The following is a 15,403-nucleotide window of genomic DNA, read 5'->3' as shown; positions in this document are numbered from 1 at the left end:
TTGGAGGATCAGCACCTGATGTAATAGGATGGGATATACTCATCCCAGAGATGGTACATTTCCTGTACCTGGTGGGTAGCTGCTACCATAAACAGTATTTATAAAAAGCGCAACCTTGGCTCACTAGTAGTCTAACGAATAGCGAGTGTTGGATTATGGATAGCATCAGAAAAAAAATGTAATATGTAGCAAAGGGTTCTGTAAGCACAGCCTTAATGATACATAATTTATTAACTAATTTTTACAGTAACCAAGGGGAAGGGGTCCATGGACCTTAGAATATTAAGTATTATGTTTGCAGACTTAATTCAATCCTGTGCCACGAAGATTACTGTGGTTTTAGACAAGGTTCCAGTTTTGACAAACAGCTTTTCTCACTCCGAATTCATAATCTGTTCATCTTAAGTTCTTTCTGGTCCCACTTACTTGTATATTCTACTGTGTGCTGAGTTATAGATGATCAGTACCCAGGGTATTATAGTACAGTGTGTGCAAGAGGCAGCCAGAACAGCGCTGTCCATAAATCACTGGCATGGAAAAAGTGCGGTGAACCAACTCAACATGAGCCTTTCTGTGAACTGAGCAGAAAGGACTCCGAGGAACACCACCTTATACCTCTTCTCTATAACATTTACTTGAAACACTTGGTTGTACACACATTTATTTGCTCTAAAAATCAAATGAAAAAAACCTTTATTTGAAATTTCATAGAGGCATTGAGAGTACTTTGGCTCACTGAACAGATTTCACATCTCCTATGGCTGGGCAGCAGTTGTGTGTGTCTTCCTTATTTTGAGACTGTCTGCCTTGACTGGAGAGAAACAGAGCCAAGGTTTATTTGGTTTTGATATCAGGCAAATTAACTTTCTTATTTTTAAATTCAGCATGTAAATTGATCCCATTTTTAAGTGTAAAAATGTCTGCTATATATTTGGAAAAACTGAACAGTTAAGATTTAAGCATTTCAATGTGTTTAAATTTTATCTAAAAAAAACCCCAAAACAAAAAAACAATCAACAGGGAAGGTGGGGAATGCATGCAAAGATCATTGAAACAAGAATGGAAAAATGCTGATAATTATTGAAGGAGGGGTGGTAAGAGTCTGTCATATTACTTTGTTTACTTTGTATATATTAAAATTTTTCCGTGATAAGGTCTGCTGTATCAAGTAGTAATTTACCCCCCAAATTTTTCGTAGATTTTTTTTTTCTACTTTTCTTCACTTTGGTTTCTCCAGATTATTTTCATCTTTCACATTCCAATGCACATTCCAAACCTATAACCTTAAGCTTCCACTCAATCCAGAAGATTGGATGAAATGTTTTCTATAGGTCCTGATAGTGATCCTTACATCATACTAAGTACACTGTGCTTTTGAACCTCTCATTTATATGATTGTTAAAAATAATAACTGTGTCTCTGTTGGAAACAGTTAATCACCTTTGGTATTGGAGCAAGGTTATTCTAAAAGTACTTTCAAAACATACACAACATTTTTCATTGTCATATAATTTTATCTGGAAGAACTCTGAATTACTTTGTAGACTCCAGTGGCATAAAAATCAGAGTCACACTTAAAAGGCTCATCAGAAAGAGTCACATAAATATTCCCATTGTCCACTGTCACTTTATGAATCCTTTGCTTTATTCCTTTGGAACACCACTTGGGTTTTGCTGATGGATCTTTAGGGTTTATAGACTGATACAGTCCTTCTCCTGTTGCCAAAGTAATTTTGTATTTATGCCAGGGGCAAACTATACATGGTCGTCCATCAAATTCCTGGGGAAACAAATAACTGATTTTAATAATATGACATTTCCAACATTCACAATAGACCTCAGACTCAGAACAGAACCAATTGCAGAAGAACCAGGTTAAAAAACAGGCCAGCTTCTCTTTTTCCCTCTCATTTACAAATTATTCAGCATAAGGCAGAACCTAATCTTGGCTGTCATCAAGTCCCTTTTGCAGCTGATTAGACTCCCAGTGTTTTAGACCTCTATCAGAAGATAGCTAGCTCAGGCAACTAAACCACGTGACTGCAGCTGTGTTATCTGTTAGATACTAATGTCACTGCCTTGACAGAAACAGGGCAAGGCCTTCAAGTGCTTCTAGATGAATTTTCACTAGCTGGTGGAAGAATGGTAAACTTCAGATATAATTTCAAGAGATTACTTAAAGGCATAAGTGCATATGTTAACTGGAGAGCAATTTATGATCCAAAGTAGTTAATTCCCGACTTTTTAACTGTCTTAAAGCAGTGGTTCTCAAATTTTAAAGAGCATGGGAATCACCTAGATCTTGTTTAAATGCCCATCTTGATTAAGTGCAGTGGGCCTAGGGCAGGGCACAAGATTCTGCAGTTCCAAGACACTCCCAGGTGTCACCAGTGTTGCTGGTCTACAGACCACAATTTGGGTAGAAAGGTCTTAGAGCTCTCATTGTGGTCTGAAACTGAGGGAAATTCTTCCACATTATCATCCAGATGCTTATATTTTATCTTTATACCAGAAGAGCAGAAATGCTGTTTTGTACTCCCACAGAACTGTCAGCAAACAACATTTTAATCATAAATTCATATTCATAAATGTAAACACACATCTTGTAACATGAGGACAGGTGTGCACTAGGTAGATATGATGTGTAGAGAGAATGGAACACTAGGTTTATTTAAGCATGTATTTTATACCAGAGAGAGAGAGAGAGAGAGAGATATCAGTTTCATTAAAGAGAAAACAAGAAATTAAGACAGCTTGTTTGGGAATGTAAGGAAGAAATACAATTCCCTCATTCCTTCCTCAGTTAACCCTTCAAAGTGTTGTTTCTTTCTTAAAATATACACATCTATATTTTTATTACATTATACAAGTTATACACATTGGAAAAAATTCAAACTGTGCAGAAGTGTATAAAGTAAAAAGAGAACGTTATTTTTATTTAAAAAATGCAATCTCATTAGACTTACTATTCTATGACTTTTTTCAATCAAAACTACATCGTTGACATCCTATACCAACACACATAGATCTGCCTTATTAATTTAATGGTTGTATAGTATGCCATACCATGGCTATTCACAATTTAAACTGTTCCCTATTGTAAAACATTTAGATTGTCTTCAGTCTTTCATTACAATAAATGTTACAATGAGCCTCTCCCATATCTATATATCTGTATCTGTATCTCTATATATGTACTTAAACATTTGTGCACTAATATGCAGGGTAGATATCTCAGTATATTTGTTAGGTAAGAAGACATGCATATTTCTCATATTTACCTGTAAAATGGTTATCTTTACCTTGTAGGGTTGTGAATTCCTAGAATATTGGCAATTATATTCAAAGCATTAAAATATAGTTCAAAGCCAAATATATATTATTTTTGAATAAAGAATGAAATATAGTAAGACTATAAGTAGGAAACATCTGGGTTTGTTGAGAACAGATTTAATTTTACATACCTCTATTTCTCCCAAATGTAAAGGTCCTCCTGAGTCTGCAGAGGAATTGAATATTACATCTCATTATTAAAAAAGCTGACATTTTGACAGTTTTGTCGGATAGTAAACAAATACAAGGTTTACAAGTGAAAAGTAAAATCTTACGGTAACAGCGAATATCCATAGCATGATATTCTCCTTTGTAGTAGAAAATGACCACTTCTCTATCGTGGACAACAGCTGTCATTCTTTCAGACTTTTTAATATCGTCTTCTCTGCCAACACAGACAGTAGAATATGTCTTCATTTCAGGATCTTGTTCAGAGCCATCAAAATCCATGCTAGTGAAACAAACAAACAAAAAAAGAATGAAAAAAAAACGGCAAGTCATCTTCCCTAGTTTGGCTACACTTAACTCAGAGATAATTATATTATAAGAGAAGTCTGATTTCTCTGAGACTGATGCAGGCACTTTTTGGGAGCTATATAAAATAAAAAATAAATAGTGGATTGTGGTTAGTCATGATTTTGAGTGAGAGCTCTTAAAGCTTGCCAAAATTAGGGAGGACTCCCCACTTGGAGGCTGGATTTGTTTTTGACTCACTTTCATTGCATAAGACAGATATTTCAGAACTCCTAAAACAGGTAATGAAGTTCTCACTATCCTCTTACTCCCTATCGAGGTCAGTGCTAAACAGCATCTGCTCATTCTCAGTGTTGTTTTCAGCTTTGGTTGAAGGTGGGGCTCTTCAATAGTCCGAGTAGTCTTGGACCTCTTGGTTAAGGTGGCTCTCTTGGTTTTGCCCCGAGTGGACAGCCACCTCTTATAGATGAATCACGTAACTGTATTCTAGTAGAAGGGAGTAAGTGTGAATGGACACCTTTCATTTTCTTAATGTGGATAGAAAATTCTGTCTTACTTGGGGAATTGTCTTATCTTATTCAAGAAGATGATGTTCTCTTCAATTAATTTATAAAAGAAGATTAAATTTGAGAGAATTTGCAGGTATTCTAAATACACTTTTTTCTCAGCACAGATATTTAGCCTATTTCTTTGAAAGCAACCCTTTCAAAGAGACCTGTATACTTTAAGAACATAGTCATAGTCTCTTAATTTCATATGAGAAAGAAGTATCAAGATATATCATTGTTAGGGATTTCAGGCCCCATGTAGAGGATTTTCCTAAGGGCTTCCCATATGGGGGTATTTAAGGTTTTTTTTTTTTTTCTTTCCTATGATGGTTTCTGAATGAAACTATATATCCTGCTTTGCCAAGAATTTCTGTATTTATTATTTCTCCACTTCCAATCCCAAATCTATCCTATTATTCCTACCTTCTTTTCATTAGAGTTGCTATCCCAAGGTTTCTGGAAGCATTCCTGCTTTTCCTGCCTATCTCAGGATTAAGATTGTGGTGGTCCATAACTTTCAAAAAGTATAGAGAAGCATGTATGATGTTATTTTAGGATTGACAAAGAGCTCTGTCTCCTGGGCAAGAGCATATTTTGAATCTATGCATGTAATGAAATATAAATCACAAGGCAAAAATTGAGAACACTCAAAGGGTTTTGCTTTTTCCTTTATCTCCTAATAATTACATTATCAGATAGCCCTGCATGGTGTCTGCCCTCTGCTCGGGAATGGGAATCTTCAACCATCTGAACAATGTCCAACTCTGCAGCTAGCATAAGGCAAGCTTACTCCACGATGTAGGGGGGGCAGGAAAGAGGCTGCCCACAACATTCAAGTATAAGATGCTGTGTGTACCTGGACCATTATCTTAGAGCAAGGCTACTTCAACCCCTTTATTGTATGATAGAAAAGAAAGACTCCTGGTAACATCTAATCACAACCTACTTTTATCTTTCGGACACTGATGGACAAGTTTCTCTGTAATCTATTAGGGAGAAATATATGTTTGAAAAAGCAAGCAGGCAAAATTCTCAAAGGGTAGCTATTGACAATAATATCTGGCACAGCAGAATTATTAAAAAACTGTCTTCAACAATGGATTTTCAGATTCTCCTTCTGCAAAGTTCTCCTTCCTTGTTAGAGATGGTCATTCATTTGATATTTTATTAACAACCAGTATGTGACTGGCATCTCAAGAAAGCAGCACAGATAAGGTCTCTGCCCCCTAGAAATTATATTCTAGTTACTGAGATCATTAATAAGTAAACAAATACACAAGTAAGATAATTACACAATGTCATAAGAGACATGAAGAAAATGAACTGGGTAGTGAAATGAGAGAAACAGAGGGAGTCCATTTTGCAAAGAATGGGCTGGGAAAGTGACTCTGAGACAACAGATGAGCTGAAACCTGAAAAGTACAAATGAACTAGACATGCTAAGAACTAGAAGAGAATTCCAAGCTGAATGAACAGCAAAAACCTGAAGGAAGGGAAAAAAAAAAAAGGCTTAGTTGATTTGAGGAACGAAAGGAGACACTAGCATAATGAAATTTGTGAGACAGGAGCTAAGTCATGCAGCATTGTGTGTAGATTTTATTCTAAGAACAGTGGGAAGGCTGACATGATCAGTTTTTAAAAGAATGCCCTGGCTGAGTGGAGAATGGATTGTAGCAAAACAAGAGGAGACACACAGAATTCAGAAAGCTACTGCAGTAGTCCAAGGGAGAGAAGATGGGGGCATGAATCAGGGTGTTGATTCTATGGGGGAGAAAAAGTAATAATAACAACAATATAATAATAATAATGGCAGTAGCTAAAATTACATTGTGCTAACTACAGGTCAGGCACTATGTTTTAAGACTTAACATTTATTTAATTAACTAATTGAATCCCCCAACATGTTACTACAAAGAAGGTATCATTTTAATTTTACTACAAGAAAACTGAGGCACAGAGAAGCTGGGCTGATGAACTGGAATGAAGGAGCAACAGAAAAGAAAGAAATAAGGATAGCTCCCAGGTTTTAGGTTTGTGCCACTAGGTAGATTATGACTTGTGATGGGAAAGACTGAGAAAGGAATGCTATTTTGCAGGAATGGAAAAATCAAGAACTAGCGACATTTGGCACATACTGAGTTGAGGTACTTAAGAAACATCAGGTGGAGATACCAAGTCAGCAGTCAGGTATCTCAGACTACAGTTGAGAATCACTAGAGAGAGAAATCTGGGAGTTTTCAAATTACCAAATTCAACAGGATCACTTGGAGGAGAAAGTGTCGATAGGGAAGAAAGTCTCATATAATTCCTAACGTACATTCATCATTTAAAGGTCATGCAGAAGAGAGCCTGAAGAGAGGCAAGACCAGTAGAGTTTTCAGTTTATTGCTAATCAAATGAAATTCATTCAGTGCTCACTTCTCTATCTTATATTCTCCTCAAATGGTAAATAAATGGTAACCCAGCAAAAAAGGAAAGCAATGAGGTAAAATCCATTCCAATGCTGGCCACCTCTACATATCAGGCAATGAATGATACATGAAGAAAACATGGGCTTCCTAGGAAACTCTGTCCCAAAACTGTGGTTGTTTCATAGAGCTGGGCCTACCTTATACCCTTTTCCCCTTGTAATTTCACTTAATTCCCCAAACCTCCACTCTCATAGAAATCAAATACTGGTTAACATCTAAGTAAGGGCTCACATCCAGAATTAACTATTACTACTCTTTTTTCCCTGTGTTTCTAAAGTTCATCTCTTATACTCCTTTTGGTCAAAATAGAAATTAAAAGGAAAAATCAAGCCTAAGAAATTTCTCAATATTGTTCACAGTTACTAGCTCAAGGGCCAACTTTATATAGGTCTGATCCAGTCTGTGACTCAAAATAATATTAATATACATCACTGTATAACATACCATCTAGGAGCCATTCTTTTGCAATTCAAAGTTAAGTACACAGTCAGCCTTAAAAATAGTATATGTGTGTATTTTAAACACAAAATAACTCTTTAGTCATAATGTCTTAATAGATGTTTATTTTTGACACAAGCCTTTCAAAACAAAAAGTAAGGACAGTTCTAAAGGTGTGACAAGACTGGGTTAACTCAACATTTTCATTATCAATTCCATTTTAACAATTGCATCATTTTATGGAAATTTTATCAGAGTAGGAAACTACAGAAAGTCCCAGATAACTTGAGAGGTATCCAACTCTGCCTTATACAAGATAAGGAATTACATATAGAAAAGGAAAGGAAGAGAAATCTAAGTGATGTTGGTTGTACAGACCCAGTTAATGTTAATAGGAAGTTTGCCATGGAATTTTCATGATATTAAACACACATACACTTGTCTACAATTTAAGATATTTAACAATATTGTATACCACACATCAGCTTCAAATGAGCATTCTAATTTTAGGGAGGTGATCCTTCCTAATCTACATGTTCAAATACAGCAATATTGTCATATTTCATAGGAACTTATTATAGTATCAAGCAAGTGACAAAATACATGAGATGTGGAGTAGCATCAGAAGTTAATTAAGTTCTCCCCAGCTCCCAAATAAATGAGAACCAAACATAACCCTCCCTCAGGTTTCAGAATCTTAGAGCCAACAGTCTTTGCAGGGTTTGCCCCCAACCAGGGAAAAACTAGGGAACTTTGCAGGGGCTGATAAGAAATGAGCAGAGAAAGCTGGGACTAAATGATAAAGATTTCAGGGAAATATGATTAGTCTTGCATTTTGCTTAGAAAACTATTATCTCATTCTTCAAAGAACTGTTCCCTCTATGCATAACAAATGGTTCTGTCTATGATATCTGGTGACTATAATTAACATCCATGTTATTCTTAATTAAATATTGTGGATATCATGGTCCATTCAGACAACAAGAGTCAGTGTGTTCACCTTGATTACTGTTACTCTGATGCACTATTCACATGCTCCTGCACATTTCCTCTAGTTTGAGTCAACTTTAAGATAGTAGGATCTTAACAGAATAAGAAAAAAAGAAAGAAAGAAAGAAAGAAAAATTAAATGGTTTCTCCAGTTTGAGCCCTAGGAGAAGAAAACTTCCTTCTGAAAAGTTTGACCATTTTGTTCCAAAGTTCTCTTCTAGAAGTATTTTTTGGCCTGTGCTTAAAATAAGGTTTCTAAAGGTGCTAACATTACATAAAATTACAAATTAGCTAAATGGCTCCTTAGTCCCTATTACATACCTTTCCAGAATAGGGCATCTATTCAGGTTGAAGTTTTAAAAAGCATAAGTTAAGTTTCTTACAGGGACAAAAGAAACATGAAGTTAAAGGAACTTGTAATTCCTCTTGAGCACAAAAGCACTAAGGTCCTTTTACTAAGTCTGGGGACTTGGCCTATACGTTATCAGAATGCATAGCTCCAGGGTGACACCCTTGCTTTTAGGTTCAGAGAAGAGAAATGCCTTAGCTTTGTATCTCTTTGGCTGGCAGAATAACAACAGATACAACTAGCTGTCCTTCAGTGAGTGCCAACTGCTTGGATTCTTTGCATATATGAATTCATTGATCCTCAGAAAGATGCCAAGGGGTACGTATTATACCTATTCTCCAGATGAGGAAGCTAAGGTAAAGGATTTTCTTTAACAAAAAGCTTGCCCAAACCCACAAAGTATCAGGCAAGATTCAAACCGAGATCTTATGGGTCTAAACTTTGTGAACATTCATATATATAAATCTTAACATTTTATCTAAGTAGTATCCACGGATTTATAAAAATAAGTGGCCTGTAAGTACACTATCTTGAAGGTTCAAAACCTTTCAGCAAAGTCAAGATGTGTGTGTGTATGTGTGTATACACCATTTATATATGCAGAGATGATAGTCCTGATTTTTTAAATTTAGGAACGCTACTATGCAAGAGTCTTGTCAACAAATGTTTAAAAGGGAATACTTCCCTAATAATTTAATAAAGTCACGTAGCTGCCCTGGAACTCTCTACTGCCGTCTGTGACACGAGATCTTTGAGCACCAGGTGAGCTCACCCGGGTTTGAATCCCGGCTCTGCATGACTTAAGCCCAGCAGCTATATTTCTCTGTGCGCAGTTTGCACAGCTAGAAGGCGGCTCCGTACCTCGGACCGTGGTGAGGGATACACGCTTCAGCACCCATGAAGTGTTTGGAGTAGGGCCCGACCGTGGGAAGCGCTGCGATCGTGGTAGCGGTCATCTCTAAGGTCCTGCAGCTCTGAGAGCTTATGCGCAATGACCTCACGCTGTGTTTAACGCTTTAGTAAAGACCGCCTGCCGTCCTTAGACGGAGCGGCGGTCCAGAACCACAGAGAGCCAGAGCGTGGCAGCCAGATGCGGCGGATCGTTCCGTCTGCAGACTTTAGGAGATGGACATCCAGGATGGCTGGGGCTGCAGGAACCTTGGGGCAGTTATGATGCGTGTGAGCGCACAAATGCCAGGAAGTTTCATTAAAAACGCCCCGCCGGCCCCACTGAGGCGGCAGTTCCGGGGTGGGGGCCCAGACTGGACGGGGAACGAGCTCGGCGGGCCTCGCAGTGCCCGAGGGGAAGGCTGCCCTGGGGGTTAACGGTCAAGGAACGCGGGATCGCGGCCAGCAAGACCGCAGGGCTCAGAAGGGCCGGCAGCAAAGCTACCCGTCAGCTGCGCGCCCCTGCTCCCGGCCGCCGCCGCCGGAAGTCCGTGCCCAGGCCCGCCTCCCGGGCGGAAGCAGCGAGCTCGGGAGCCCCGCCCCGCGCCCGGCCGCCCCGCGCCGCGGCCAGAACCGAGCTTACCTTCCTCGAGTCCCTCGCTCCGCTCCGACAGAGCCGGCCGCCGCGCCCCCCGCGTGTGGCTACTGCGCGAGCCAGGGCTCCGGCCACGGCGTGGATCTCCGCGGGGCGGGGCGAAGCGGCCCACGTGACACGAGCGCGCCCGCCCCCGGGAGGGCCTCTGTGGCGCCTGGGGAAGCGATGATCTCCCCCTGACGGCGACCGCCGACCCACAGCACTCTGCCAGGACCTCCGAACTGACAGTCGAGTGTTTGACGAACGTAGGTGCCGTCAATTTATTTCTAAATGTTTGTTTAGCTTACCACATTTACCCAGATTTTTAAACGCACCCAGGGATCTTACTTCTAGGAATTTACCTTATAAAAAGATTTGCAAAATTTCTTAACGAGGCACATAATCGATGTATAAAGATGTTTATTACAAGGAAAGAATCACAGTAGCTCAAATGATCAACAGGGAAATGGTTAAATAAAATACAGTGTAGACGTGAATTACTTTGTAGCCACATACTCGAGCAGATTTCATGATACATTGAATTTGTTAAAAAGCAAAGTATGAGATACTATGTGTAGTGTGCTTTCTTTAGCGTAAATAAAAATTATTTCTCGAGATTCAGATATGTAGATATATACATAAGCTTTTTCTTTAAAAAACTTAACAGTGGTTACTTTGGAGGAGATGGATTTTCAGTTACATTTTTTGAACCTTTCAACTTTGTTTTTTTCTCTTTATACTTATCTGAATTTTAAAAAAAAACCTCATACTTGTTTTCAGAGTTGGAAACTAGATGAGTCTGATCGTTTTTGTTTTTTTTTTTAAGTTTCCTTGGCTATCTTCTAATGCAATGGTTCTTAACTTTGGTCACACTTTAGTCACCTGGGAGTCATGATGCCAGGACCAGTGAAATAAAACTCCAGGGGCTGGTGGGGGGCAGGGGAATCTATCTATCTATCTATCTATGTATTTTTTCTAACTTCCCAAGTAATTCCAGAGTGATCTCAGGGTTGAAGACCGCAATCTATGTTTTATATGTTAACATGCTGATCTTGGTTCCTAGAAAGGCCCCATGGGCCTGGGGCAGCTGAAACCCAGGAACTTTGTTCATTTACCCCAGTATACCATATAAATGCCTTTTTTTTTTTCTATGAGCCAAACATGTATAAGATTGAGAAGCTCACATTAATGGATTTGTTTCCAGTTCTGTTTCTATTCTGTTCCATATAGTTTAAGGGTGACAGTAATATTTTACAGGATAATTTCTCTTTTGACCATTTGTTTCACTGATCCAAGCACAAATGAGCCATCTAGTTTTGACGAATCACTTCACCAGTGATAATAAAATATATTTGGATTTATTATAATTATTATATATAATATAATTATTATAATTTATGTTATCTATTATAATTTATGTTATCTGTTAGCCATCCCAAAGTGTTTTATGGTTTATAAGGTTTGCCATTTTAATAAAAGTACTTCTTTTTTGCTTTGGCATAATCCAGCATTAAAATGAGACACATCCTAGATCCACCAACCTTAAGTCTGATTTTGAGTTAATTGGAGACCTCAGTAAATATGCATTTATACATACAAAGCAGAATAAGAGAGAAATACAAAACTTTCTCTTATCTCTACCTAAAGTATTAATGTGATTGGTCATGTGAAATTATGAAATGCTTGGAAAGCTTTAGTGGGAGGCAGAATAAACTACTTCCCTCCACTTCTGCACATACCTGAATGCAGGCACACAGCCTAGATGGCACAGGCATGCACGTGAGTTAACAGCAGGAACCCATAAAGTTCATTTGAAAGTCATTATAGTTCAGAATAAAATTCATGATTCCTACTGTCATTTTCCTTTTCTTGCCTGCCTTCCCTCCCTCTCTGCCCCCACCTCTTTTTTTCTCTGCAATAGAGCAGTTCCATGCAGTGTGGGCAATACTCCCACAAAGTTCTACTTGAGGATATTTGGGGGCCATTTCTACCTCTCTCCTTGGAATCAATTTGCGTCTTCTGTTCCTTCCTCCATTTGTTCTTTCAGCCTTCCTTTTCCTACTAGTGACACCAAGTGGTAGCCCTGGCCTGAGTTTTGTTCCCAGTCACCAAAACCAGCTTTTCCTTTGTGATCTCGTCCCTCAATATCTTTGTCTGTGAATAGTTTCAAATGTCCCTTCTCACTTTTGTGAGCCCCCTGCTCTAAACATCAAGCTGTTTCTAGGCAAGCTTTTCTGAGACCAAGCCTTTCCTCTCAGAAAGTTTCAAAATCTGCCTTCAATCCTAAGCCAAAGTCTGTCTTGGGAGCTAGTGAAAACATTCGTGTGTTGCTAGTTTCACTACAGAGAGATTTGAAGAATATCTACCAATCTGGATTTCCTACTCCTTCAGACCAGGAAAGGGTGATAACATTGCTTGACATTCAGAGCAGGGGGCTCCCAAAAGTGAAAAGGGACATTTGAAACTATTCATAGACAAAGATATTGTGGGGCAAGATCACAAAGGAAAAGCTGGTTTTGGCTTCCATTAGGCCATTGGGATTATGATCATGAGAAAGTGAGGATGGCTTTAAATACCACCTATCTGCTTATGACTCTTAACTGGAGGTCTACACAACAGTCATTTGTGTGCATGCCAGCATAATATTCCTACCTGGGTATTTTGACATAAACAGTGGTGTTCACCAAACATCCCATCTCCTACCTCACATTTCCCAGCCCCACTTACAGTCAGTTGAGGCCACGTGACTAGTTTTGACTTGTGGGTTGTGGGTAAAAGTGCAGTGTGTCATTCCCAGACTGAAGCACAGAAGAACAGATATGAGACCTTGGCAGTTGTGTCTTTTTCACAACAGTTGACTTTCTAGATGGTGCCTTCATCAGCCTGGGGCCCTGAGTGACTGTGTGGAACAGAGACCAGCACCCCCCCCAACTCACCACTTCCATCAAGCCATACAAGTCATGTAACTTAAGTGAGAAATAGGAACCCAGGATTTCTGGCTCAAGTGTATACTGTATTGAGGGTGGGCTCTCTATAGGGTCAAGGTCTTCACATCACTTGTGAGCAGCATATTGAGTCTTGAACACAGTGGCTGACTTCACCCCCTTTTGTTAGAGAATTGATTAGGTTCGTGCAACTTGCTTACAGGAAGGATGCCCCAGTATTTCTCACCTTCTCTCCTGGGATATCACCTGTGCACATTTCTGTCTCTGCTGTTGGTGCTTTCAAATCTGGTTTCCTCAGGTCTTAGGGAGCAAGAATACCTCTGCCATGTGCTTTTCAAGGCACTGCCATTTCTCAGGTTGGATGTCCCAGGCTTTGCATGGTGACATGTGCCTTCAATGCTTCAGTCCCCTCTGCTGTGCGCTGTTCCTTGTAGGAAGGCTTGGCCTAGTTTCTGACAGTTTAACTTGCTTCTTCCATTGAGCTCTTTCTTCTCTGCCACATGCACTGTGTGCCAGACTCAGTGCTTTCCTTGCTTCCTTTTACTTCCTTCTGTTTTCTAGCCCAGACTTTTTTCCCCCCCTCAATCTGCACAAATAATGCGCTGCACAAAAACGACTTGTACTTTAGTTGGCTGATCCAATAGGAAATAACTTCCCACCAGATCAACACCTAAGCCAGCCCTGGACCTGCTCTGTCATTGTCCAGCCTGGCTTTACTTTTGTTTGTGTCATCTTGGCTGTGTCTTCTCTGGAGCTCTAACTCAACACTTTTTTCTTACTTGTTCCTTTAAGGTATAGGCATTACCAATACCTACAACTACAATACCTGGATCACTTTCAAACTCATCCTTAATACCTTGAGTATTTTATCCTAATGATTCTAGTTTCCACCACCTTAAAACTGTCTAAATTTCTGTAACTACTCATCATATCTTCCTGAGTCTTCAAGGAGGTTATTCTAATGGATTAACCCTGAAGATGGAGTTATAAAGTCCATATGTGACTGCTAGAGGCCTGTGTGTGTGTGTGTGTGTGTGTGTGTGTTGGAGGTGGGGACAATTCCCAAAGAAAGGGTTATTACGAAGAGGGCAGAGGCTCAGAAAAGGGGTCCACTATGGGAGTCATTTTACACATTAACGTGTTGAAGGCTCTGAGAGCTAATGCTATAAAGAAACCTGGTTGGGAAGAAAGGAATAAATTAAAAAATACCATGAGGACATACTCAGAAAAATTCAGAATGTGGGATATCTTCCAAGGCAACTAGCTTGGTTTCTTCAAAAACACAATATCTTTTTTAAAAGGTCAGGGAGGATGTTTTAAAACAAAAGAGACTAAAGAGACGTATGATCAAATGCAATTTGTGGACTGTAATTAGACTTCAGTTCAAAAGAACAAAAATCTGTTCAAGTTATATCGAGGACAAAAGGGGAAATTTGAATCTGGACTGCGTGTTAGGTGATACTGGGGAATTATTGTTAATTTTCTGAAGTATGATAATGCTTTTGTGGTTATGCAAGAATGTCTTAGGAGACGCACACTCAAGTATTCAGAGGTGAGGTGTAATGATGGCATAACGTCTGCAAATAATTTTTAGGTTATTCAAAAACAATGACAAAAAATATGTCTAAAAGCAAAGATGGCAGAATGTTAACAACTGTTGAATCTCAGTGGTGAATATGTGGGTGTACTTCTGTGTTATTCTTCATGTTTTCTGTCTATTTTATAAAAAGTAAAAAAGAAAAGAGGGAAACCTATTTAACCTAGTGTTCCAAACATTTAACTATGAAACTCTTTTTTTCTTTGTAATATATTAATATGGAAGCATCTGCTGCTTCACCAAGTATACTTGGACACGCTGGCCTAGGGGAGGCTCTCAGTGGCTACATTAGAAAAATAGACTATGATGATAAATGCTTAGTGAAGAGTAAACATCTTTTTAAAAATTCAAAATATACTGAAAAAAACTCCATCCAGCTAACTGAGGAAATGTTTGCTGTATCGTTTACAATGGGGCCATTCTAATACTCTCAACAGTGGTGTGACTTCTTCGGCCAGAGGAATGAAGGTCACAGCTCGAATAGTGACTCTTAAGTGTCTAGTATGTGTTACCCAAATCCTTTCTCTTAGTGTAACCCCCTCCCCACACACACAGGCTAAAGTTTCAATCATCTGTATTCTTCTGTGCTTAAAGAATTAGATGAAATGATAGCTCTCTTAGAGCACTTTCAGGAAGAGAAACAAATTTGCAAGTACAATTGACACTTCTTAATAGGGACGAAGTTATAAGGAGACCTCATAGTTTCTTTTGACAGCTACTTATATGTCAACTTGAC

The 15,403-nt window shown here is 39.0% G+C and overlaps 2 protein-coding genes across 3 annotated transcripts in view; one reads left to right on the top strand and one right to left on the bottom strand.

Annotated features, from left to right (window-relative positions):
- Nucleotides 1–644: 644 nt before the first annotated feature.
- RFESD (Rieske Fe-S domain containing) lies at nt 645–10,250 on the bottom strand. 2 transcript variants are annotated; one of them, XM_032476306.1, is made up of 5 exons: nt 10,135–10,225; nt 9,465–9,761; nt 3,609–3,784; nt 3,465–3,499; nt 645–1,780 (listed from the first exon to the last, which is right to left on the bottom strand). In XM_032476306.1, exons 2-5 carry the CDS (start codon nt 9,557–9,559, stop codon nt 1,514–1,516), a joined length of 573 nt encoding a protein of 190 aa, XP_032332197.1. In that variant the 5' UTR covers nt 9,560–9,761; nt 10,135–10,225; the 3' UTR covers nt 645–1,513. The 2 variants fall into 2 exon arrangements, with proteins under 2 accessions (XP_032332197.1, XP_032332201.1); XM_032476310.1 differs by lacking the exon at nt 9,465–9,761 and having other exon boundaries at nt 10,135–10,250.
- Nucleotides 10,136–15,403, top strand: part of TTC37 (tetratricopeptide repeat domain 37) — a 134,881-nt gene continuing 129,613 nt past the window's right edge. The window contains exon 1 of the mRNA XM_032476249.1: nt 10,136–10,391. The gene's annotated coding sequence lies outside the window, so the exon portion shown is untranslated. The remainder of the gene's footprint in view (nt 10,392–15,403) is intronic.

Source organism: Camelus ferus, chromosome 3 (assembly GCF_009834535.1).
Source record: "Camelus ferus isolate YT-003-E chromosome 3, BCGSAC_Cfer_1.0, whole genome shotgun sequence".
Classification (NCBI taxonomy): Eukaryota; Metazoa; Chordata; class Mammalia; order Artiodactyla; family Camelidae; genus Camelus; species Camelus ferus.
Note: the sequence above shows the minus strand (reverse complement) of the source record. Positions and strands in the feature narration are given on the sequence as shown.